The following is a 25,122-nucleotide window of genomic DNA, read 5'->3' as shown; positions in this document are numbered from 1 at the left end:
AATCTTATACGCCTCAATCAGATCCCCTCTCATCCTTCTAAACTCAAGTGTATACAAGCCCAGTCGCTCCAATCTTTCAACATATGATAGTCCCGCCATTCCGGGAATTGACCTCATGAACCTACACTGCACTCCCTCAATAGCCAGAATGTCCTTCCTCAAATTTGGAGACCAAAACTGCACACAATACTCCAGGTGCGGTCTCACCAGGGCCCTGTACAGCTGCAGAAGGACCTCTTTGCTCCTATACTCAATTCCTCTTGCTATGAAGGCCAGCATGCCATTAGCTTTCTTCACTGCCTTCTGTACCTGCATGCTTGCTTTCATTGACTGATGTACAACAACACCTAGATCTCGTTGTGCTTCCCCTTTACCTAACTTGACCCCATTGAGATAGTAATCTGACATCCTGTTCTTGCCACCAAAGTGTATGGCCACACATCTATCCACATTAAACTGCATCTGCCATGCATCCGCCCACTCACCTAGCCTGTCCAAGTCACCCTGTATTCTCATAACATCCTTCTCACATTTCACACGGCCACCCAACTTTGTGTCATCAGCAAATTTGCTAATATTACTTTTAATGCCTTTGTCTATATCATTAATATATATCGTAAACAGCTGCGGTCCCAGCACCGAACCTTGTGGTACCCCACTGGTTACTGCCTGCCATTCCAAAAGGGACCCGTTTATCACTACTCTTGGCTTCCTGTCAGCCAGCCAATTTTCAGTCCAGGTCAGTATTTTGCCCCCAATACCATGTGCCCTAATTTTGCTCACCAATCTCCTATGCGGGACTTTATCAAAGGCCTTCTGAAAGTCCAGGTACACTACATCCACTGGTTCTCCCCTATCCATCTTCATAGATACATCCTCAAAAAATTCCAGAAGATTAGTCAAGCACTATTTCCCCTTAGTAAAACCATGCTGACTCTGACCTATCCTGTTACTGCTATCCAAATGAATCATAATTTCATCTTTTATAATTGACTCCAGCATCTTTCCCATATTCTGGGGACTTGGGTTTGAATCCCGCCACGGCAGATGGTAGAATTTGAATTCAATAAAGAATTGAAACTAGGAGCCGAATGATGACCATGAAACCATTGCTGATTGTTGGAAAAAACCCCAGGTCCTGTGAATGAATAGAAAAAATGCTGCAAGTGCAGGTCACAGGCTAGAAATACTGCGGCAAGTAACTCTCCTCCTGACTCCCCAAAGCCTGTCCACAAGCCTGCCTACAAGGCATAATACTCCTCACTTGCCTGAATTAGTACAGTTCCTACAACGTTGCAGAAGATTAACACCATGCAGAACCAAGTAATCTGCTTGATTGGCACCGCCTCCACAAACATCACTCTACCACTGACATTCAGTCACAGAAGTGCATGTTATCTACTAGATGCACTTCAGAAATTCACCAAAGATCCTCAGAAAGCACCTTCTAAACTCACAGCCACCTCTCGCCAGAAGCATTAAGTCAGCAGTCACACAACACCCGAGTATAGTCCAACTAGTTCATTTAAAATCACAAGCTTTGGTTAGATAGGGTGGATAGGGAGAGCCTTTTTCCTAGGATGGTGACGGCGAGCACGAGGGGGCATAGCTTTAAATTGAGGGGTGAAAGATATAGGACAGATGTCAGAGATAGTTTCTTTACTCAGAGAGTAGTAAGGGAATGGAACGCTTTGCCTGCAACAGTAGTAGATTCGCCAACTTTAGGTACATTTAAGGCGTCATTGGATAAGCATATGGACGTACACGGAATAGTGTAGGTTAGATGGGCTTGAGATCGGTATGACAGGTCGGCACAACATCGAGGGCCGAAGGGCCTGTACTGTGCCGTAATGTTCTATATTCTATTCTTTCATAGCACTGCTCTTTCATCAGGCAGAGTTGAGAAGGTCAAGGGCAGCAGGTACATGGGAATACAGTCACCTCCAAGTTTTGCTCCAAGCCATTCACCATCCTAACTTGGAAATATATCTTTAATTCCTCCTTTAATGTCGTTAGCTTAAAATCCTGGAATTCGCTGCCTACAACAGGTAGATTGCAGCAGTTCAAGAAGGCAGCTCACCATTTTCTTCTCAAGGTCCTTTAGGGATGGACAATAAAAATGTTGGCCAGCCAGCAACACCTACATCTCATAAATGAATAACAATCTAGGTTGAGATCCCATCAAGGGGGCAGCTGTTGTCATCTAAATCAGTTAATAAACCGGGAACTGAAAGCTAGTCTCTGTCGTGGTATCATGAAACCACCAAGAATCTTTCTAGGAACCCATCTGGTACATGGACATTCTTCAGGGGAAGGAAATCATTGAATCAAACAGTACAGCAGTCATTCTTCAACTCATCAAGTCTGAATTGGTAAAAACTACTCTGAATCTACTCTAATCCCAATAAAATAGCTCTTCTGTCCATGTTTGAAGCAAGGCTGTCATGAGGTCAGGAGTTCAGTGGGCCCGGCGGAACCCAAACTGGGCTTCACTGAGCAGGTTATTGCTGAGCAGGTGCTGCCTGATAGCACTGTTACTGACACCTTCCATCACTTTCCTGATCATGGAGAGAAGACTGATGGGGCAGTAACTGGCCGGTTGGATTTGCCCTGCCTTTTATGTACAGGACATACCTGGGCAATTTTCTATGCTGTTAACTAAATGCCAGTGTTAGAAATACTGGAAGAACTTGGATAGGAAGCAAAAAGTTCTGGAGCGCAAGTCTTCAGTACTACTGCCGGAATGTTGTCAGGGCAGTAGCCATGGCAGTAGCCATGGCAGTATTCAGTGTCTCCAACTGTTTCTTGATATCACGTGGAGTGAATTGTATTGGCTGATAACTGGTATCTGTAATGCTGGAGACCACTGGAGCAGGTGACTTTGATGGAATATTTCCCACTTGTCCTAGATATATGCAGCTCCAACAACACTCAAGAAGTTTGTCACCACACAGGACCATGAAGCCCAGCCACCAACTTCAATATCCACTCATTCCACCATCAATGTGTACCACCTACAAAATGCACTGCAGTAAATTATCATAGGTCCCACAATTTCTAAACCCACAGCTTGAACTACCTAGAAGCGCAGTCCAACCACCACCACCTTCAAAATCTCCACCACAAGCCATCTACCATCTTGACTTGGAACTAGATTTCCATATCATCACTGTCAATGGCCCAAAACCTTGGAACTCCCTTCATAACTGCAGCAGGACAAAAAGGCAGCTCAGCAACACCTCCACCATGGCACTTGGAAACAAATGAGAAATGTTGACTTAGTGACATCCACGCCTCACAAAAGTACAAAAATATTCTGAAGAGCATTTTCTGAAAAAGGGTCCTGACCCAAAATGTCAACTTTCCTGCTCCCCGATGCCTGGCCCGCTATGTTCCTCCAGTTCTACGCTGTGTTATCTCTGACTCCAGCATCTGCAGTTCTATCTCCAAATAAAATATTGCCCTGTTTCTACATCTCTTTTGCTCACTATATTAGCCAACTGTTGCCTGTTTCCTCTTTCTCCTTTCTGAAATAGCAGGTTACATTTGTTAATTTTCCATCTTTAGGAATGGTTATGCCATCTGGTGGGGGGTGGGGGGAACTTGATTAACTTATTTGGCTGAATGGCTAGCTTGCAATGCAAGGTGATCCCAACAGCACAGGTTCAATTCTCAGACTGGATGAGGTCTTTATTTTAATACAAGTTCTACAATGTGGAAGCAGACCATTCTGCCCAACAAGTCCACACCGACCCTCCAAACAGCATCCCATCCAGACTCCAGCCCCCTACCGTATCCCTGTGACCTTGCATTCCTCCCTGGATACTATGGAAAATTTAGCAAAACCAATTCACCTAACATGCACATCTTCAGACTGTGGGAGGAAACTGGAGTACCTGGAGGAGACCCAGGCAGACACAGGGAGAACACGCAAACTCCACACAGACAGTCACCCAAGGATGGAGTCGAAACTGGGTCCTGGCACGCTAAGACAGTAGTGCTAACCACTGTGCCACCGTGCCACCCTCTCACTATCTTACCTCAGGAGTGGTGACCCTCAGGTTAAATCACCATCACTGCAGCAGTATGATCCTCTGGAGCTATGGTGTCTTTACCGTAATGATCTAAGAAATTCTAGAAGATTAAAATTGATCCATTCAGTACACAAATCCTAGGATTCAGGACAGTTAGAGGAATTTTTTTGTTCCTTGATCCCATTAATTTCTCCAGCACTATTTCTACCTATACTGATTGCTTTAAGTTCCGCATTCACTTGATTACCCATTTCTTTGGGATGGTTTTTCACATTGTGGAAAGGTACAATCTATTTGTTTAATGTCCTTTTGTTATTTCCTATCATAATTACACTGGTCTGCCTGTAGTGCGCACACAAATGTCTTCCCTTTGACTTGTTTCCAGAAACCATTAGTTGTGATGTAAATTCTCCACAGGCGATTATACAAATAAAAATCAGTCAATTCTGAAGAAGTCATATTCAACTTTGCTTGTTTCTCTGCAAATGCTGTCAGATCTGCTGAATATTTCTAGCACATTGTCGCTGTCACATTTAACAACAATTCTCTTTTCTCAAGGTTTTGAGTCTCAACTGCTCCTGGCTATCTCACTCCAGTAGCCATTCATCATATATAAGTCTTCATGGTCAATCATGTCAGCACTATATTCACAGATGAGGGCCATCACAACCAGGTCCAATCTAGTCCTCCCTTAAATCATGTGGACATTCCAGATGGGTTTAACCAGTTATGAATCAGCTTGGGTCACCTCACTTTTTCTATCTGAAGCTCAAGAATGCTGAAGCTCTGCCCAAACTGTCACCCCTCGCGTAATTCAGCTTGAGCCTCAGCCAAACTATGAAACTGAGAGCCTATATTGAACATGACAGCAAGCCTACAAGCACCTGAGGAGGGAAAAGAACATGTTAATTTTTCATGTTAATGGCCTTATATCAGGAAAACGTTTATAAAAACATAGACATGACTGTCACAACTAAACATGCAGAAAATAGAAAAGGGACAGAGCTTGCTATTTGAAATTGTTGAACTTCATGCTAAGTCTAAACAGCTGTGAAATGAATTGATCAGAAGCTAAAGACCAAAACTGTTTTTATTCATTGAGAAAAAACTGCTCCAGACCAGGTGCTATATGTAGACCCACAATGCCTTGCAGCAGGGATCTGCTGCCATTAAATCTAGATGATAATGGTCATGGATTTCAAAAGGGCTGTCCAAAAAGCCTTGGTGAATTTCTGCAGTGCATTTGAAAATGGTACACTCTGCTGCTACTGAATGTCAATGGTAGGGGAACTGAAAATTGGTGCCAATCAAGTGGGCAGCTTTGTCTTTGATGCTGTCTAGTTCTTGAGTGTTGCTGGAGCTGCACCCAGCCAGGCAAGTGGGGAGTCATGCTCCTGATTTGTGCCTTGTGGATGGTGCAGAGACTTTGGAGAGTCAGGATGTGAATCACTCATTGCACAATTCTTAGCCTATGGCCTGTTCTTACTGCCACTGTATTTCCATGGCTAGTCCAGCTCAGTTTCTGGTCAATGGGAATCACTGGCATGTTGATACTCTGGAAAAAAAAAAGCAAAGTTGCTGGAAAATCTCAGCACGTCTGGCAGCATCTGAGAAGGAAAACACGGAGTTAACGTTTCAGGTCCCTGTTCTGAGAAGTGTCACCTGACTCAAAACTCTAACTGTTTTTTCCCTTTACAGTTGCTGCTAGACCTGATCAGCTTTTCCTGGAAGTTTGTTTTCGTTCCTGACTTACAGCACCCGCAGTTCTTTTGGTTATTTGTTGATACTTGGGGTTCAGCGCTGGTAATGCCATTAAATTAAATGGGTGATTTCTAGATTCTCTCTTGTTAGAGATGGTAATTGCATGGCATTTCTCTAGCACTTCCCACTTGTATTACTTGTTATATTTAGACTCATAGATGTTTACAGCATGGAAGACATTATTTGGCCTTTGATGTCCACTTAGGTCAACAAAAGTCTGACAACATTAATCCATTCTCCAACTCTTAAAGCTATAAATATCTCAAAACTGCTTCAAGGTTATCAGAGGTTCTGACAAAGACACCCTTTTAGGCAGTGAATTCTAATCTCCCACCACTCCCTGGGTGAAAAACATTCTCATCAATTCCCCGTTAGTCTTCAACCTTACAATAAATCTATGCCCCATGGTTACTGACCCCTTTTCTAATGAAGAAAGTGTTTCCTATCCACCCTAATTATGCCCCTGGTTATATTCCACACCTCTGTCAGGTCCCCTCTCTACCTTCACTGCTCCAACGCAAGCAACCCAGTCTCCAACTCAAACTACATCCTGGTATATCTCTTCTGCACCAATAGTAGTGCAAAAACACCATTCCTCCAATGTGGTGCTCAGAAATGCAAACAGTCATAGAGTTGTGACCTAAAGCAGCAATTTTCGCAGCTTGACATTTGTCCGCCCCAAGCCTGAATATTTTCCAGGTCTTTGTCAACCATTTCTGGCCCAGAATGACCAGGTTCAGGTCTCACCTGCTTGAGAGATACGTCATAACATCTCTCCAGCAGATTTATTAGAAAATACCAAGACCAAGACACATTGTCAGTGCAATACACTAAAGTAGAACAACAGATCAGGTGATGTTTCAAATGAAAATAGAAAATATGGAAATACGCAGAAATGAACATCATCCCTTCGACTACACTTTCCATACTACACTCTGCTCAAGGTGACCCCACTAAATCCTTTACCTTGCATCAGAAATAGACATACAAGCACGGAAAATGCCAGCCATTTGCCAACCGACATCCAGTATGAACGGTACACTTTCAATGACACTGCGCCAACCTTCTTCACTTCCTCACGCCCAATATGAATCTCCATTTGCTCTTCTTCAACTGGTGTCAACTCCTTGGGTTCCTGCTCCGCCTCTTTTGGACTCTTTATCTCAGCTGAGTTGAAAGAGGACAGGCATGCTGAGTGCAACAGTGAAATCGCAGACAACACATTTCAAATGTGAAATAAATATCAAAGCTGGATCATCACCTGGATAGTTTCATATCTCATGTGCTCGGGCAGGAATGGCTATATTTTTCTCAAAACGTATGATTTTAATTTTTTTTGCAGGAAGTATATAGAAAGTTAATGTAGACACAATAATATAAAGTCATGCAAACAGTTCACAGACCAACCTAGTTTCTTTGAACCACACCTATGCTTTTGCCTCAATTCAAGTCTTGGTTATGGGGCTGTCATAATCATCAAGTTTTAAGATACCGACATTTATTTGCATTCGGTATTTCTACTTACTCCTACAGTGGAACTTCATACCTCCAGTGAGCTGGGTACATATCTCGTTAAGCAATATTGTGTTTCAGGGAGCAGAAAAGGTCTTATGCCACAGACCAACTACAAAGATATCACATGTGCCACAACATGAATGTCACTTTAAGCAATACTGACTGGAAGCATTCTCTGAAGTCAGGCAACATTTCAGACCAATAGCTGGTTAATTTAAGTCAGTTATATCGTGAGAGTATGGGATCTTCACAATGAGAACAATTTATTCTCCAACATTATGTTTATTTAGGGATAAATGGGTGTGGGAAATGGGTGTGACTGAGGTTACCATGAAGCCCTCTCCTTCTCAACTTCTCCCCTCAAGCTAAACAACCCGATCTCTCTCTCATGAGCAAGCAACCCATGATCCAAGAGGACGATTATAACTTTACCATTAGCTTTATATATGGACAGCAAGCAATCAGTGTGATCAGGTTTTGTGATATATAAGTTGCAATAAAACTCTGACCAGAAAAGTGTAATCGTGTTAAAACTACTTCAGCAATTTGTTCACTGTGCTCCAAATGTGGAAAAACTTTAGGAGAGGGCAGAAGAATAAGGGATGAGGAATGTAATAAGCTTATCAAAGAGCTAAGTGAAAGAACAACATTTTTAATAAATACCACTAAGGCCAGCATCACTGCCTGTTGTACATCTGCTCTTACTAGGGGATTTCAATGAAGCAGCAGATGTGGATTTAAAGGTTTGGGACAAAAGAAAGAACCATATGTATTTTACTTTTTTTAGATTTGGCCCCCAGATTTGGGTGATCAACAAGAATATGCAGTCAGGATAAGAAAACAATTGCGGATAAAGTAATGAAAAAGTGTTGGGAACTGGTCATGTGCAAAATTTCTGAATGATAATGGGAGGGAGTTTGCAAATGATGAATTCAGTTATGTGTGCACATATGGAAATAATAGTTAGAAATAGAGCGGCAGAAAACCTTTGAAGGAACAGGGTGTGTGTGAGAAACCTCATTCAAGAATGAGGATCATAAAACTTTGTCTGATCAGCCAAACTGTAAATTAGTGGATGCACTAGAACGGATGATCTAGGCTAAGAATTTGCTGCAGATGGCCAGTGGATATAGGCCATGCGAGCTAGTTTTTGGTCGAAGTCCTAAGTTATAAGGCTTCAATTAGGCAAGGAAAAAAATTAGCTCTACATTTTTGAGTATTTTCATTTCCACAGCTGGAGTACTGTGAACAGTTTTGAGGACCTTCTCTAAGAAAAGATACACTGGCATTTGGAGGACGTCCAGAGAAAGGTCGCTCGGCCATTTCTAGATACATTCAAAGAACAAGAGTCGGCCACTTGGTCCATTATGCCTGCTCTGTCTTTCAAAAAGATCACAGCCGATCTGACTTTAAGCTTAACTCTATATTCCTAGATTTCATGGCCCAGTGCTATTGTCTCTAAACTATTAATCCAGAAACTCAGCTAATGTTCTGAGGACCAGGGTTTGAATCCCACCAGGGCAGATGGTGGAACTTGAATTTAATTTTTAAAAATGTGGAATTAAGAATCTTCTGAAGGCCACAAAGCCGTTGCCAATTGTCGGAAAACCTCACATGTATATCTAATGTAATTCAAGGAAGGAAATCTGCCATCCTCACCTGGTCTGGCCCACATGTGACTCCAGGCCCACAGCAATGTGGCTGACTCTCAAGTGACCTCTGAAATGGCTCAGCAAGCCACTCAGATTCAAAGATAGCTAGGGGCAATCGATAAATGCTGGCCAGCTGGCAATGTCCATGTTCCACAAGCAAGCTTTTTTTAAAAATTCCTGCACATCTCCAATCACCTTTTATCCCCTAGGCTATCAATCTACCTCTCTCTGCGTTAACAAATCTTTAAAGATTCTGCCTTTTTGAGGAAAGGAATTCCAAAGACATTCAACCTAAGAGAAAAAAAAAGTTTCTTCATTTCTGTTTTGAATGGTGACCCTTTATTCTTAAATTATTATCCCTCCTTCTAGACTCTCCCACAAAAGGAAACATCCATTCCATATCCACCAGATCAAGTTGCCAGAGGATCTCATATGTTTTAATTCAGCCCCTTCTGACTGCTTAAACTCCAGAAGATAGAGGCCCAGCCCATCTAACCTTTCCCCATAGGGGAATCCATCCATTCCAGTCATTAGCCTGGTAATTTTTCTGAACTGCTTCCAATACATTAACATCCTTCCATAAGTACAGTGATTAGTGCTTTACATGGTACTCCTCATGCAGTCTCACCAATGCTTTGTATAACTGCAGCATAACTTCCCTACTCCTGCATTCAATACCACTCACAATAAAGCACTACTTTCTATTCGCTTTCGTGATTACTTGCTGTACCTGCACACTAACCTGCTTACATCAGACTGTACGAATTAACGGTATAACATACAATGCTTGAGTTAACAGTGTCAGGGTGCGACTTACAATAGGGTACAGGAGTTAACGGGGGTCAGGGTGCAGCTTACAACAGGGTACACAAGTTAACGGTATCAGCACGTAACTTACAAGACAATGCAGTAGTTAGTGCTATGTGTGTGTGACTTAAAATACTGTGCAGGATGTAAGTGTGAGAGTGCTACAACAGAGTGCAGAAGTTAAATTTCTCAAGGTGTTTGATGAAGAAAGGAGAGAGATTATGGTTGACTTTTGCCTCAAAAAAGCAGCTTCTGGTTAGCATTTTTAGTCTTCAAAGTGAAAGCATGATTTGCAGTTGAGGTCTCCAGTCATTTTTGTTCCTTTAAAAATTGTGTTTTAGGTATAGGATTGATATTAGAGTGTGACAAAGGGGTTAAAACATTGAAGTAAGAAGGGCAGGGAAACCAGAGTGATTTTAATTAATAACCCAGTTCAATGCAAGTTAGCAAGCGTTTGCAGCTTGATCTGTGTTTGCAGATCCGACGCTGCATTAGGGAAGGGAAGTTCACTGTGAAGCAGCTACTCACCTTAAAATAGGTCTTTCAAACCTGGTTTGTGGTCAAGAACAGGACAGAGTGGTTGCAGGTGAGGCGGATACGGGGACCCAAGGAGCAGCATACAAGGATCCACAGTCTCTATAACTGTACACAGCATAAAGATCCTTACAACCTCTCTCAACTGGAATGAGTATTGCAGGGAGGATAAGCAAATGGACCATGACACTGTTGTGCCTGGAGCCATTCAAGTGGGAGGAGGAAATATGATTGTAGTGGTGAGAGAGTCATAAAGTAATACAGCATAAAAACAGGCCCTTCCGACCAAAATGCTCCATGCTGATCACGGTGCCCACTCAGCTAGCTCCAGTTGCCTGCATTTGGTCCATATCCCTCTAAACCCTTCCCATCCATGTACCGATCCAAATGTTTTTTAAATGTTGCTATTGTACATGTCTCAACTACTGTCTCTGGCAGCCCCTTCCATATACACACCACTCTCTATGTGAAGAAGTTTCCCCTCAGGTCCTTATTAAATCTTTCCCCTCTCACCTTAAACCTATGCCGTCTCGTGGGACAGGTTAGTATAATTAGGCAGATAGATGTTACTGAGGATTGTCAGCCATGGTCTCACTGAATAGCAGAGCAGGCTTGATGAGTTGCATGGCCTGTTTCTGCTCCTACATCATGTTGTCTCATTCAGAGAGCCAGTGCAGACATGAGGGATCAAATGGAATTCTTTTGTGTGGTAACCACTCTGTGATTCTGTCATTTAATCAGTGCATTGCTTAACTGGAAACTGCATGTCGGCAATGGGTGAACAACATCAAATGAAACCAACAGGTATGAGAAACAAACTCAACACAACAAACAATGTGTTTCCATACTGAGATAAAGAGCTGGAATACACCGTCTGAAAATGAGATGGAGACAAATTCGACCATGTCTTTCAAACAGAAGTTGGATAACGATGTGAAAGGAAAATATTTACAGGGTTACATGAAATAAAGTAAGGATGGGACTCGTTCAGTTATGGTCACAGAAGCCAGTACCGACATGATTGGCTGAGTGGCCCCTTTCGTGTTGTCACCATCCTATCGCTACCTACAGTGTGCTGGCTGCTGACTAAAAAAGCACTGATAGAAAGGAAGACCTGTAATTATTTCTGTAATTGTTACCATCTGTAATGTTTTTAAAATGTTTGAAAAGGACTTTGAAGAGCTGTATCAATTGCAAATGGATCAATTATAATTTGGGAAGAATAACAAATACTGGTCCATGTGACCCTTAACATGGAGACAGTACCAACAAGGAGAAAGAAAAAGATGCAGCCCTTATGGCTGAAGGACAAGAAGGAAAGAAGACAGCAAGATTCCTGCAGTTAAAAAGTTCATTTAGCCACTGCAGCCAAGTGACTGTTTACCCAGAATCAGTCACCATGCGAAGACCCAAGCTATCACAACTGATGGTACTGAAAACATATCGATGGAAGCTAAAGGTTGAGAAGGTTCCACGAAGAGATGTGTAAAAGAATACATAGACAGTATTCTATTTACACAGATAATTCAGACAATCCTGCCCAGCAAGATGCAAAATTGGAAACCTTTCGTCCTGAAATCAATCCAGATGGAGCAGACTACCTGAGAGACATATTTATTGTATCTACCAGTCTGTGTGTAATTAACAGCTTGCATTGACCACTGGGATTGTTGAACAGGGTCCGTTCGTTAATTTCATTGATTCTGATTCATGTTAAACTTGACATTAAGTTAAATCTTGGCCATTAATCTTGTTATTTGGTGTCATTTGATAAAAACATAACTTTTGGTTTATGGAATCTTGCTGGGGAGTTCATGGAGCGGAATATAACAACAGAGGAATTATAATGTAAAATATATGCCAACATTTCAAGCTCTGCTTACTCCTGCAAATACATGGACTACCATTGGAAACCTGCTCAGTCTCTGTGTTTGAATAGATCTCCATTAGTTGGCAGGGTTAAATCTCTCCATTGCTGGCAGTAAGGCACGCTTACCTGTAGCTTTCTTTTTTGATTTCTTTTGTTTTGTAGTTGGGTAAACTTCAACCTTTGGCAGAATTTCATCAGGGGTGCCTGTCAAAAGGAAAAAAAAATTCAACCACGGAAAATCTGGAGCCAACTACAGAAAGCTACAGAGTTGGTAGGAACTGCTGATGCTGGAGTCTGAGATGACAAGGTGTGTGGCAGGGTGAACACAGCAGGCCAGGCAGCATCAGAGGAGCAGGAAAGCTGTCATTTCAGATCTGGACCTTACTTCAGAAATGGGGGAGGGGAAGGGGGCTCTGAAATAAATAGAGAGAGGGGGAGGCAGTGATAGAAGGTGGAGAGGGGGAGGCAGTGATAGAAGGTGGACAGTGGGGCAGATAGGTGGAGAGAAGACGGACAGGTCAAGGAGGCGGGAATGAAGCTAGCAAAGGTGAGTGTAGGTCGGAAATGGGGGTGGGGGTTGGTCAGTGAGGTGGGAGGAGTGGATAGGTGGGAGAGAAGACAGACAGGTCAAGGAGACAGAGATGAGAGGGAAGGCTAGTCTTGGGATGAGGTCAGGGGTGGGGAGATTTCGAAGCTCGTAAAATCCACATTGAGACCATTGGGTTGTTGGGTTCCATGGTGGAATATGAGGTGCCGTTCCTCCAGTTTTCCACAAAGCGGAGCACCTATGCTTGGTTTGCAACAAATGACAACAGCTCCCTGTCACAAACCACTTCAACTCCCCCTCCCACTCCCTGGATGGCATGTACATCCTGGACCTCCTCCAGTGTCACAATGATGGTGCCCAAAAACTGGAGGAGCAGCACCTCATATTCCTCAATAGAAAGCTACATTTGTGTTGAAAAACTAAACATTTGTCCAGATATCAGCCAAAGCCCAAGCAAATGCCACACAATAATAGTGCTGCCTCCCCTGTCTCTCACGCATCATTTGACTTTTGCTTTCTCTTGACAAGAAGTTGAACATTTGAATTTTTTATGCTTGATGTTCTACATTCTGTCTAATTTTTGATCCCCACTGTGTGGCTGAAAAAACTGCACAGAGGTCGGTGTCCGGCCACCCTTTATTTGCTACCACACACTGGCTCTGGCCAGCCAACTCAGAGTCTGCCCTCATTGGAGGAGATTCTAATCTCCTAGTTAGATTATCAGTCAGGGCTTCCCTGGTTGGTCCAGGTTAACAGCCCAGTCAAGAACCCGATTGTTAAAAAGATCCACCTGGTTCCAATCAGTGGCCTCCAAGGTCCATACGCAGCAGTAACTTCCAAATGCAGGCTTCGTAATGTGTCCAGGGCCACAGCATGTGTGGGTCATCCAAGTGGTTGCATGGCCATACGCCCCAGAGGAAAGGGTGATGATGTTCTCACTCAAAATCCCAAGAACTGTGACAATTCCAGTTGGCTTTAACAGGCTGATGGCTGGGGACAGGTTCTTTCTCCTCCATACAGATTCCAGATGATAGGAACAAGGGTCAAATTAGATCCCAGAAAAAAACCTGGCTTTTTTTCTAAAATTCACTCATGGGACATGGTTGTCACTGACAGCCAAAGTTTTTATTGCCCATCCTTTTTTGCCCGGGAGAAAGTGGTGGTGAGCTGTATTCTTGAAACGCAGCAGTCCATGTGCTGTAGGCAGACCCACAATGCCATTTGGGTGGGAATTCCAGGATTTTGAGCCAGCAACAGTGAACAAACAACCAAATGTTTACAAATCTGGGTGGGGAGTAACTTGGAGGGGAACATGAAGGTGGTTGCATTCACATGTATCTTCTGCCCTTGCACTTTGGGACAGAATTGGTTGTGGGTTTGCAAGAGGCTGTTTGAGGATCTTTGGTGAACTTCTGCAATGCATCTTGTAGGTCATTCACACTGCTGCTACTGAGAGTTGCTGATGGAGGGACTGGATGTTTGTGGACGTGGTGCCTTTTCAAGCAGGTTGGTATGTACTGGATGGTGTCAAGCTTCTTGAATATTGTTAAGAGTGCAACTATCCAGGCAAGTGGAGAAGATTCCATCATAGTTCTGACTTGTGCCTGGTGGACAGGCTCTAGACAGTTAAGAGGTGAGTTACTCGCCACAGTATTCTGACCTGCTCTTGTAGCCACTGTATTTATATGGTCATAAAGGCTGAGTTTTTGGTCAATGGTAACCCCCAAGGATTTTGATAATGGAGTTTCAGTGATGGTAACACCATTGAAAGGCCAGGTACAGTGGTTAGGGTGTTTGTTACTAGAGATGGCCATTGCCTGGTGTAAATGTTATATGCCACTTGTCAGCCCAAGCCTGGATATTGTCCAGATCTTGTTGCACTTGTACATGATTGCTTCAATATCTGAAAATTCATGTATGTGCAAAAACATTATGCAATCTTCAGCAAACATCCCCACTGAGATACCTGAACTCTAACAACAATGACTTATTTCTTATGTTCCAGGTACACCTCCAATAATTATTCAAATTCCATTTTCACTAGGGCTCCTAGATGCCAAGATCAACGAAGTGTGGCCTTGATGTCAAGAGCTGTCGCTCTAACCTCACCTCTGGAATTAAGCTCTTTTGTCCATGTTTGACCAAGGTTGAAATGAGGTCAGGAGCTGAGTGGTCCTTGTGGAAGCCAATCTGGGCATTGCTGAGCAGGTGCTGCTTGATAGCACTGTTGATGACAATTTCCATCACTTTACTGATGATCGAGAGTTGACAGATGAGGTGGTAGTTGGCCAGGTTGGATGTGTCATGCTTTTTGAATGCACAGGACATACCTGGGCAACTTCCACAATTTCAGATAGATGCCAGTGTTGTAACTGTACTGGGACAGCTTGGCTAGAGGAGCAGTAAATTGTGTAGCACAAGTCTTCAGTGATATTGCCAGAATTTTGACAGGGTCAACAGCCTTTGCAGTATTCAATAGCACCAACCATATCTGATGGCATAATGGCTCAGTGGTTAGCACTGCTGCCTCACAGCACCATTTACCCAGGTTTGACACCATTCCCAGGCAACTGTCTGTATGCAGTTTGTTCATTCTCCCCGTGTCTGCATGAGTTTCCTCCAGGTGCCCTGGTTTCCTGCCACAGTCCAAAAATGTGCAGGTTTGATGGATTGATGATGCTAAATTGCCCATAACGTCCAGCGATGTGTAAGTGAGGTGGACTAACCATGTGATCTGTCGGGTGACAGGGAACAGGGTAGGGGGTGTGTCTGGGTGGGATGCTGTTTGGAGGGCTGGTGTGGACTCAATGGTCCAAATGGCCTGATTCCACTCTGTAGGGGTTCTATGACTTCTTGCTATCAGGTGGAGTGAATCACATTGTTTGAAGACTGGTACCTGTGATGCTGGAGACGTTTGGAGAGGGCTGAGATGGATCAGCCACTTGGTACTTCTGGCAGAAGATCACTGCAAATGCTTCAGCCTTATGTTTTGCACTTAACTTTCCCCATCACTGATGAGGGGGATGTTTGCAAAACTGCTTTCTCTACTGAGTTGTTCACTTGTCCACCACCATTCAAGACCTGATGTGGCAGGCTTTATATCTGATCTATAGGCTGTGGGACCTCTTAGCTCTGTCTATCACACACAGCTTGTCCTGTTTGGCAGGCAAGTTGTCCTTTTTTGAGATATGCCCAGTGCTGCTCCTGACAAGCCCATTTGCACTCTTCACTGAACAGCAGTGAACCCCTGACTTGATGGAAATGGTTGAGTGGAAAATATGCTGGGCCATGAGGTTGCAGATTGTGCTGGTATACAATTCTGTTGTTGATGATCCACAGCATCTCATGGATGCTCGGTCTTGAGTTTTTTTCGAAGTATATCCCATTGGCACAGTGACAGTACCACAGCACACAATGGATGGCATTCTCAGTGAGAAGATGCACTTTGCCTTCACAGAGATGGTGTGTTTGTCAAATGCATTTGCTTAAGTCAGGTTGTGAGGAACCTTTGGGATTTGACCAGCTTGGTCAGGAAGGATTCTACTGAGCCATTCTTGATGATGGACAATGAAATCCAGACTATGTTTTGTTCACTTGCCCATTTTCAGTGCTTCTTTAAGGGCTGCTCAACATGGAGGAGTACTGACTCATCAGAAAGCAGAGGACAGTATGTGGGAATTTAACCTGAAGCCCTGCAAATTCATTAGGTCTAGTATCGACATTGAAGAGTCCCAAGGCAACTGCCTCCTGACTATACACCACTGTGCCACCACCTCTGCTGAGTGTGTCCTGACAGTGGGATAGGATCTATCCACAGATGGTGATCATGGGATCTTACCTTGTATTTCTTGCCTAGCTTGTCCTGACCAAGTGTATCAACTCATACTTATCCAGATTGAATTCCGTTTGTTACTGATCAGCCCATGTGACCAGCCTGTCCATATCCTCTCGTAATCTGAAGCTATCCTCCCCACTATTTAGAACCATAGTAATTTTTGTTATCATCCATGAACTTACTCCTGAAACATCTTACATTAAATTTTAAATTGCTTACGTATACTACAAACAGCAAGGGTCCCAACACTGATCCCTGTGGAACTCCACTGTAGGCAGGCTTTGCAGTCACATAAACAGACAGTGACTATCACCATCTGCTTCCAGGGGAGCAAAGTTAAGGAGGCAGGACCTTCACCAGTGCTGGAACTGAATTTGTGCTGTAGGCATCACTCTGCATCATGAATTAATCATGCCGTCAACTGAGCTATCCACCCCTGAAGGATAAGCTTTCATTCAATCACAGGATAGATTGTGACAAAGGTTCTGTTAAGCTGTCCATCAGAAATTAAGTGGTTCTCGTGCCAAATGTAAGACAGCCAATACAGGGCCACATTTTCATGGGGTCTGACAGACTCCTTGGATATTGACAGACTGCACCTGGAATATGATTACAGGGTTCCTGGTATGTTCTCTGTGCCTCCCAATTTTGACCAATACAAGGTGAAAGACTGGTGCAGGCCACGAACTCACACCCTGTGCTCTCTGGAGAAGGCTGGCAACTCCTTATCCTTCAAAGTTCATGAGAAGTCAAACTAGCTTTTCAAGGATAACAGTGTGGAGCTGGGTGAACACAGCAGGCCAAGCAGCATCTTAAGAGCACAAAAGCTGACGTTTCGGGTCGAGAGAAGGGTCTAGGCCCGAAACGTCAGCTCTCCTGCTCCTAAGATGCTGCTTGGCCCGCTGTGTTCATCCAGCCCCACACTCTGTTATCTCGGATTCTCCAGCATCTGCAGTTCCCATTACCTCTGACAGCTTTTCAAGGGCTTATGGTTCTGGACCCTGAGAGTTTTCATCAGCACAAATCTGGATGAATGAACCCTTGGAAAGATCTATTCAAAAGGTCTTACCTGTGCCCTTTGGCAACCTCTACTGCTCCAGTGACTTCCAAAGGCTCCTAATCCCCTTCATGCTATATCCCACCTTCCATCCATCTTTGTGAGCCCTCCAGGCTAAACAACAGATTTTCAATGCCCATTCTCCCAATATATATATACTGAATACAACCAATAATAACTCTAATCAAAATAGCACATATGGAAAAGGTGTTTTTTTTTTAAGAGTCATTCACTCATTACTTCCCAGTTTCTTTTAATCAGCACTCAGATGAATGATGTTCAATCTCTCAAGACTGTGTGCCTCTACCAAAATACCAAAGGACCTGACCTAACTGAAGATGACATAGTTGAGCTCAAGGCTGCAGAAAAATTCTCACTTCTGGTAGGGTCCTCTTAGGGATGCCACTATTGATGAAGACATCTTCACATGCATCCTGAAAGAAAATTCTGCCAATGCCAACTCCTTGACAGTGTCTGGAAGCAGTATAGCAACAAGCAGAAAAGACTAAAACTAAACTTCCAGGCTATTATCCTAATTTCCTGTGCTCTTTGGGACAGAAATATGGGTATGCTAAAGTAATTACATCAGGTATTGAAAACTGATGTCCGTTTACAACAAATTCACATTGATCATTTCTCGTGTAGTGTGAGGTATCATTGAACTGTATTACAGTAGTAACTAGCCTCCACCAGTGTAAACACAAGATTTATTGGGCACAGCACTATCCAGTTATAAGCACAATGTTTTTGAAAATGAGAAGGTTTTGTTCGCACCTTCAAATGGAGTTGAGCAAGGGGACAATAGTTTTCCAACATCAGGAGCAGCTGACCCACGGTCACTGACCAAATGGATTCAGACAATTGATGGACACGGTGTATGGTATCTGGCCCTAGATAGAGGGTAGATCAACAAGTCTTCAGGGACAGAATATGGTTTCCGAAAGCTGTTCACTCCAGCTGGAAGAATGACCAAAACAGGAGGAGAAAGACCAAGGGGAGAGTTCCCTCAGCCGTCTGATTCAGGGCAGGATGCTGCCTTCACAACTTTAAAGAGACTAACACATTTCATGTTAACCGCCTATTTGCTCTCAGGGGTCAGTGAACCAGCCCTAATTGTTGTGGTCGTATACTTTTCATTGTTTAATTAACTAATATTTCTAAACTTCTGCTTTTGAACAAACTTAATAAACCATCAGAAAATTGCTAATAAATCACAGACTGCCTATATTAGACAACTGAGGTCATAAACCCAACCAAAATTAACAAAGGTTCTGGAATGCCTTCCCCCAAGACGTAATGATGAGTATTGGACAGCAGGAGAAAAATACAAAAAACAAAATCCTTCATAGCAGTGGGCTCAACAATATGAAGGTGTAGAGCTGGAATGAACACAGCAGGCCAAGTAGCATCAGAGGAGCAGGAAAGCTGATGTTTTGGGTCGAGACCATTCGTCATGAAGGACAGTTTTCAATCATTCACCATCAATGGGATGTCTCCTGCAAGGATGACAACAGAAACTCCAAGCAAACATTCAACGAAGATCTGTCTCAGGGCAAGCAACTTCAAAGTGATTGGTACAAATGAGACAAGGTCACTCTAAAAAAAATCTTTATAATTACATACTGAGTGTTACTTCTGGGGAAAACACTGCAGCAGAATAACACAGATGGAGGTCAGTACTGAAAACTGGCTCAGCATTTTCTAAGGGCAACCTATGTCAAACACAGGAGTCAGCCAGATATGATGCAGTTGCAGAAGCTTCCTAAGCAACAAGAGCAATAACTACCAGTTCTGCGAATGTCCATCATTAAATTCCACATCAGACTGTTTAGTCGTGAACATATAGTTGATGATGAAGTCACTTGCAGCCCAAACCTTTATTGATTTTTTTAATGCAAATTGATAATAGTTGATAGTGCCATCAGAGACCAGCATTCTGTTCTGAATTTTTGTAATTCATTGAGCTTAATGGGTGTATAGATTACAAAAGTAAGGAGGTCATACTGAACTTGTAGCAGACATGAGTTCAGCCTCAGATAGAGTACTTTGCTGAGTTCAGCCAGTTAGACTTCAGGACGAGGTGATGGAATTAGACAGTATGTAGAGAAGGTTTATGAGAATGGTTCCAAGAAGAGGAATTCCAGTTAGGCAGCCGGATTGGAGAAACTGGAATGGTTTTTCTTGGAGAGGACACAATAACAGGAGATCTCATCAATGTGTTCGAAATCAGGACAGCTCGAGAGAGACAGAGAGAGAGAGAGAGAGAGAGAGAGAGAGAGAGAGAGTAGATAGGAAGAAACAGTCTCAAGATCAAGAACAAGAGGGGGCGCGGATTTAAAACGATTTGGGAAAGATGCAGAAGTAAAAGGAGGATAAACAGTTTCACACAACTGGTGATTACGGTCTGATATCCACTGCCTGACAACATTTTAGAAAGTGATTTAACTGAGACATTCAAAAGGGAATGACACAGTTTTTTAATGAGGAATAATGTGCAGAGTTACAGGGAGAACAGCAAGGAAAGGCAGGAGGTGAGATGCTCAATTCAACAGCTGGCACAAACACAATGGCCTGAAGAGCCTGTTTCTGCTCTGTAACAATTCTGTCATTCTACTTGTTCACTGAATTTTAATTCCACACATTGCCATGGCAGGATTTGAATCCTTCTCCCTTGAGCATTAATCTGAATCCCTGGATTACTTGTCCAGCATTATTAGCAGTGCAGTACCATCTCCACATATGTGAACAACAAGAAGCCAACAACTAACCCAAGTTCATAAGCTCCTCTTTGAAAGTATCCCTAATGACACCGGCAAATACAGCATAAACTGAGGACTTAAGGCAGAAACTTACAGATGTTACAGATCAGTCAGATATCTGCATTTACATTGGGAGTAAATAACTCACCTGTCTTTACAACTCTTCCATTTTCCATTAACACTACCACGTCAGCTTTATACAAAAACTCTGTCCGATGTGTACAAAGGATGACAGTTTTATCTTTCAAAACTCCTAAAATACATTCTTCTAGCAGGTGTTTGGCCACATCCTTATCCACAGCAGCTAATGGGTCATCAAGGAGGTACAGTTCTTTCCCCTGCAGCAGATAACAATGATTAGTTAGTTCTTGAATTCATTTTCTTAATCAAACTCCTCCCCAAGCAGCCTCAAAAATCAAATATTCAGCAGAAAGATTGTTAAATATATCTGCATCTGTGAGGTTAAACTGTAGCAAAACATGGTGTCACAAAGCATCTCCTCACACAAAGGATAGAGAAAAGCTGGAATATTGTCCATTAAAAACACTGTTTAGTCTAGGTTCAATGAAAAACTCACATCTGAGAGATAGCTTGTTTGGATAAAACCTTAAACAGTATGGAGAAAAGAGAAGCAGACAAGGGGTACTGATCAGCTGAGACTGAACTGAAGACAAAATATGCTCTACAGGGTGAAAAATCACATTAAATTCATACCTTTTATGTGCATCATCTCAGTCACTCTCAATGCAATGTGAACTCCTCCAGTCTTTCCCTCCCAGGTAATTACATTTGGGAAACCCTTCCTTTTCTCAACATTTCACAGGAACACCAACAAGGATTTTCTAATCATCCTGGTATAAGTAATCTGTGTACAATCACAAATCTTGCTTCTCAGTGGTTATAAACACTTGAAACCTGCAACATAACTAAAATTACCATGTAAACAGCTCTTGCTAAAGCGACACGAGCTTTCTGTCCACCACTGAGGGTCACTCCACTCTCACCAACTTCCGTCTGATCCCCATTCGGCAGAATCTAGATCCAAGTAACAGTTAGAATTAAAATCGCTGTAGCAGTTCTGGGATAGTGTCATTGAAGGCTGTAAATACCATAGGCTGTAATACAATAGTTTGTGATTTAATAGCATATTCCACACCTGGGAGCTTCCATCACTTGGAAGAACTGAGCAACAGGTGTACAGGAATTACAAACTGATCTTCAGTAAATGAGATTGGAGAGGTCAACACATAAATGAATGATTCACGTAGGAGAAATGGATTTCAATTCTAGGGGCACTAGGACCAGTACCAGAGAGAGACGGAATTATAAACAAAATAGTAGGTTAGAGAACAGCATGGGAAGATGGGATATTTTGTTTTGAGAAGACAGCAAGAAAGGAAATGATCACAGCATGGCAGGAAGGGACAGAGCACGAATGCCAAATATGCACAAGCAGATATGTTGAGAGGTAATAACAGTAAAAAGATAAAACCAAAGGCTCTGTATCTGATTGCACCAAGCATTCATAACAAGATGTCTGCCATGGATCAGGTGTGCAGTTTGGCACACAGGACTGATGTGACAGCACTAGTGAGGGTACAGAGATTTACCAGGATGCTGCCTAGGCTGCAGAGTTTCAGTTCTGAAGAAAGATTGGACAGAGTGAGATTGTTTTACTTTGAGCAGATGGGATTGACAGAGAGTACGATTCAGACATTTAAAATTATGAGGGGCATAGATAGGGTAGACAGGAAGAAACTTTACCACTCGATATGGGGAGTCAATTACCAACAGCACAGACTTAAGGTAAAGGGGCAGAAGGTTTAGAGAAGATGTGACCAAAAACTTTTTCCACCCAGATGCTGTTGGGAATATGGAACTCACCGCTCGTAAGAGTAACAGAGACAGAAACCCTCAGAACCCTTAAGAAGTATTGAGATACTTGCTCTGGCTTGTTAGTCTAGAACTGGGAATCACGGTCTAAGGATATGGAGTAGACCATTTTGGACTGAGATGAGGAAACATTTCTTCATTTAGACCACAATCAACCTGTAGAATTCTCCACAATAGAAGGGTGGAGGTCATGTCACTAAGCATTTTCAAGAAACAGACTGACAAATATTTAGATATTAAAGGCTTCAAGGCATAATGGACTGAAAGCGAGTATATGGAGTTGATGCAGAGGATCAGCTAGGACCATACTGAATGGGAGTGCGACTTGAAGATCGAACAGTCCGTTCATGCTCCTAGTTTCTATGTTTCTATCTTTAACTCTTCAGGATTTCCTTAGGATAGTGACCGAGGCCCAACTATCTTCTGCTGCTTCGTCAACGACCTTCTCTCTATCATAAGGTCAGAAGTGGAGATGTTCGCCAATGTTTGCACAATGTCCAGTACCATTCACGACTACTCACAGTGAAGCAATCCATGACCACAGGCAGCAAGATCCAGACAATATTCAGCCTTGAGCTGAGAAGTTGGAAGTAATGCATGTGCCACACAAATTCCAGACAATAATCATCTCCAAAAAGAAAGAACTTAAGCATCTCTTCTTGGCATTCAATGGCATCACTGTGGCTGAACTGCCCACTATCAATATCTTAGGGATTACAAGTGATAAGAAATAGCATTGAATCCTTGTTTGAAAGACTAGTATTAGAGAACACCGTTTTAAAAATAAGGGTCTTCCATTTAAAATGGATGAGAAGAAAAATGTTCTCTCAGAGTGACGTGAGTCAATACAGCTCACTTTCCCAGAAAGCAGTACAGGCAGAGTCACTCACTATTTTTAAGGAAGAGGTAGATCAAGGGAGACAAAGATTATTGGTAGTAGGTATGTGTATGGAGTCCAGGCCACGTCCATTTCAGTCATGATGTTATTCAATGGCAGAACTGACCTGAGAGGGATAATGGCCCATCCCTGCTTCTAATTTCCAAGCTGTTATGTTCCCCTGTTTATCAGCTTAAGCCTGAATGTTGTCTAGGTCTTGTTGAACATAGACACAGCCTGCTTCAGTACCTGAGGAGTCACAAATGGTACTAGATATTGTGCAATCATTGGTGAATATCTTCAGTTTGGACCTTATAATGGAGGGAACGTCACTGATGAAGCAGTTGACGAGGTCGGGGTCAGGAGACTATCCTGAGGAACTCCTGTAGCAGTGGCCTGGGATTGAAAGACTGACCTCCAACAACTACAATCTTCCTTTCTGCGAGGTTTAACTACAATAAGTGGAGAATATTCCTCCTAATTCTCAACAACTTCAGTTTTGCTGGCTTCATGATTAACACTCAGTCAAAAGTTGCCTTGTTGTGAAAGGCACGCAGTCTCTGCTGACCTCTTGAGTTCAGTTCTTTTGTCCAGGCCTAGGCCAAGGCTTGAATGAAATGAGCAGTTGACAGACTCTAAATTGATCATTAGTAAGAAGATTACTACTGTATAATTACCACTTGGTAGCACTATCAATGACACATCACTGTGCTGATGATGGGGGTGAGATTAATAGGATAGGAATTCACTAGATAACAAAGTGTGGAGCTGGATGAACAGCGGGCCAAGCAGCATCTCAGGAGCACAAAAGCTGACGTTTCGGGCCTAGACCCTTCATCTGAGAGGGGGATGTGGAGAGGGAACTGGAATAAATAGGGAGAGAGGGGGAGGTAGACCGAAGATGGAGAGAAAAGAAGATAGGTGGTGAGGAGAGTATAGGTGGGGAGGTAGGGAGGGGATAGGTCAGTCCAGGGAAGACAGACAGGTCAAGGAGGTGGGATGAGGTTAGTAGGTAGGAAATGGAGGTGTGGCTTGAAATGGGAGGAAGGGATGGGTGGGAGGAAGAACAGGTTAGGGAGGCAGAGACAGGCTGGGCTGGTTTTGGGATGCAGTGGGGGGAGAGGATGAGCTGGGCTGGTTGTGTGATGCAGTGGGGGGAGGGGAAGAACTGGACTGATTGTGGGATGCGGTGGGGGAAGGGGAGATTTTGAAGCTGGTGAAGTCCACATTGATACCATTGGGCTGCAGGGTTCCCAAGCGGAATATGAGTTGCTGTTCCTGCAACCTTCGGGTGGCATCATTGTGGCACTGCAGGAGGCCCATGATGGACATGTCATCTGAAGAATGGGAGGGGGAAGTTAAAATGGTTCATGACTGCGAGGTGCAGTTGTTTATTGCGAACCGAGCGGAGGTGTTCTGCAAAGCGGTCCCCAAGCCTCCGCTTGGTTTCCCCAATGTAGAGGCAGCCACACCGGGCACAATGGATGCAGTATACCACATTGGCAGATTTGCAGGTGAACCTCTGCTTAATATGGAAAGTCATCTTGGGGCCTGGGATGGGGGTGAGGGAGGAGGTGTGGGGGCAAGTGTAACACTTCCTGCGGTTGCAGGGGAAGGTGCCGGGTGTGGTGGGGTTGGAGGGCAGTGTGGAGCGAACAAGGGCGTCACGGAAAGAGTGGTCTCTCCGGAAGGCAGACAAGGGTGGGGATGCGAAAATGTCTTGGGTTGTGGGGTCGGATTGTAGATGGCAGAAGTGTCGGAGGATGATGCGTTGTATCCGGAGGTTGGTGGGGTGGTGTGTGAGAACGAGGGGGATCCTCTTTGGGCGGTTGTGGCGGGGGCAGGGTGTGAGGTATGCGTTGCAGGAAATGCGGGAGACGCGGTCAAGGGCGTTCTCGACCACTGTGGGGGGAAAGTTGCGGTCCTTGAAGAACTTGGACCTCTGGGATGTGCGGGAGTGGAATGCCTCATCCTGGGAGCA

At 43.5% G+C, this 25,122-nt stretch overlaps 1 protein-coding gene across 7 annotated transcripts in view; it reads right to left on the bottom strand.

Annotated features, from left to right (window-relative positions):
* The window catches only part of abcc10 (ATP-binding cassette, sub-family C (CFTR/MRP), member 10), a 164,151-nt gene that overhangs the window by 85,132 nt on the left and 53,897 nt on the right, over positions 1–25,122 (bottom strand). For all 7 annotated transcript variants that reach the window (XM_059645109.1, XM_059645110.1, XM_059645108.1 and 4 more), the window contains 4 exons: positions 21,308–21,406; positions 20,520–20,709; positions 12,300–12,377; positions 6,762–6,962 (listed from right to left, as the gene is read on the bottom strand). In XM_059645109.1, the coding sequence (XP_059501092.1) occupies positions 6,762–6,962; positions 12,300–12,377; positions 20,520–20,709; positions 21,308–21,406 (568 nt within the window). The remainder of the gene's footprint in view (positions 1–6,761; positions 6,963–12,299; positions 12,378–20,519; positions 20,710–21,307; positions 21,407–25,122) is intronic.

This window comes from Stegostoma tigrinum, chromosome 4 (genome assembly GCF_030684315.1).
Source record: "Stegostoma tigrinum isolate sSteTig4 chromosome 4, sSteTig4.hap1, whole genome shotgun sequence".
NCBI lineage: Eukaryota > Metazoa > Chordata > Chondrichthyes > Orectolobiformes > Stegostomatidae > Stegostoma > Stegostoma tigrinum.
The sequence above is the reverse complement of the archived record's forward strand: the minus strand, read 5'-3'. Positions and strand labels throughout refer to the sequence as shown.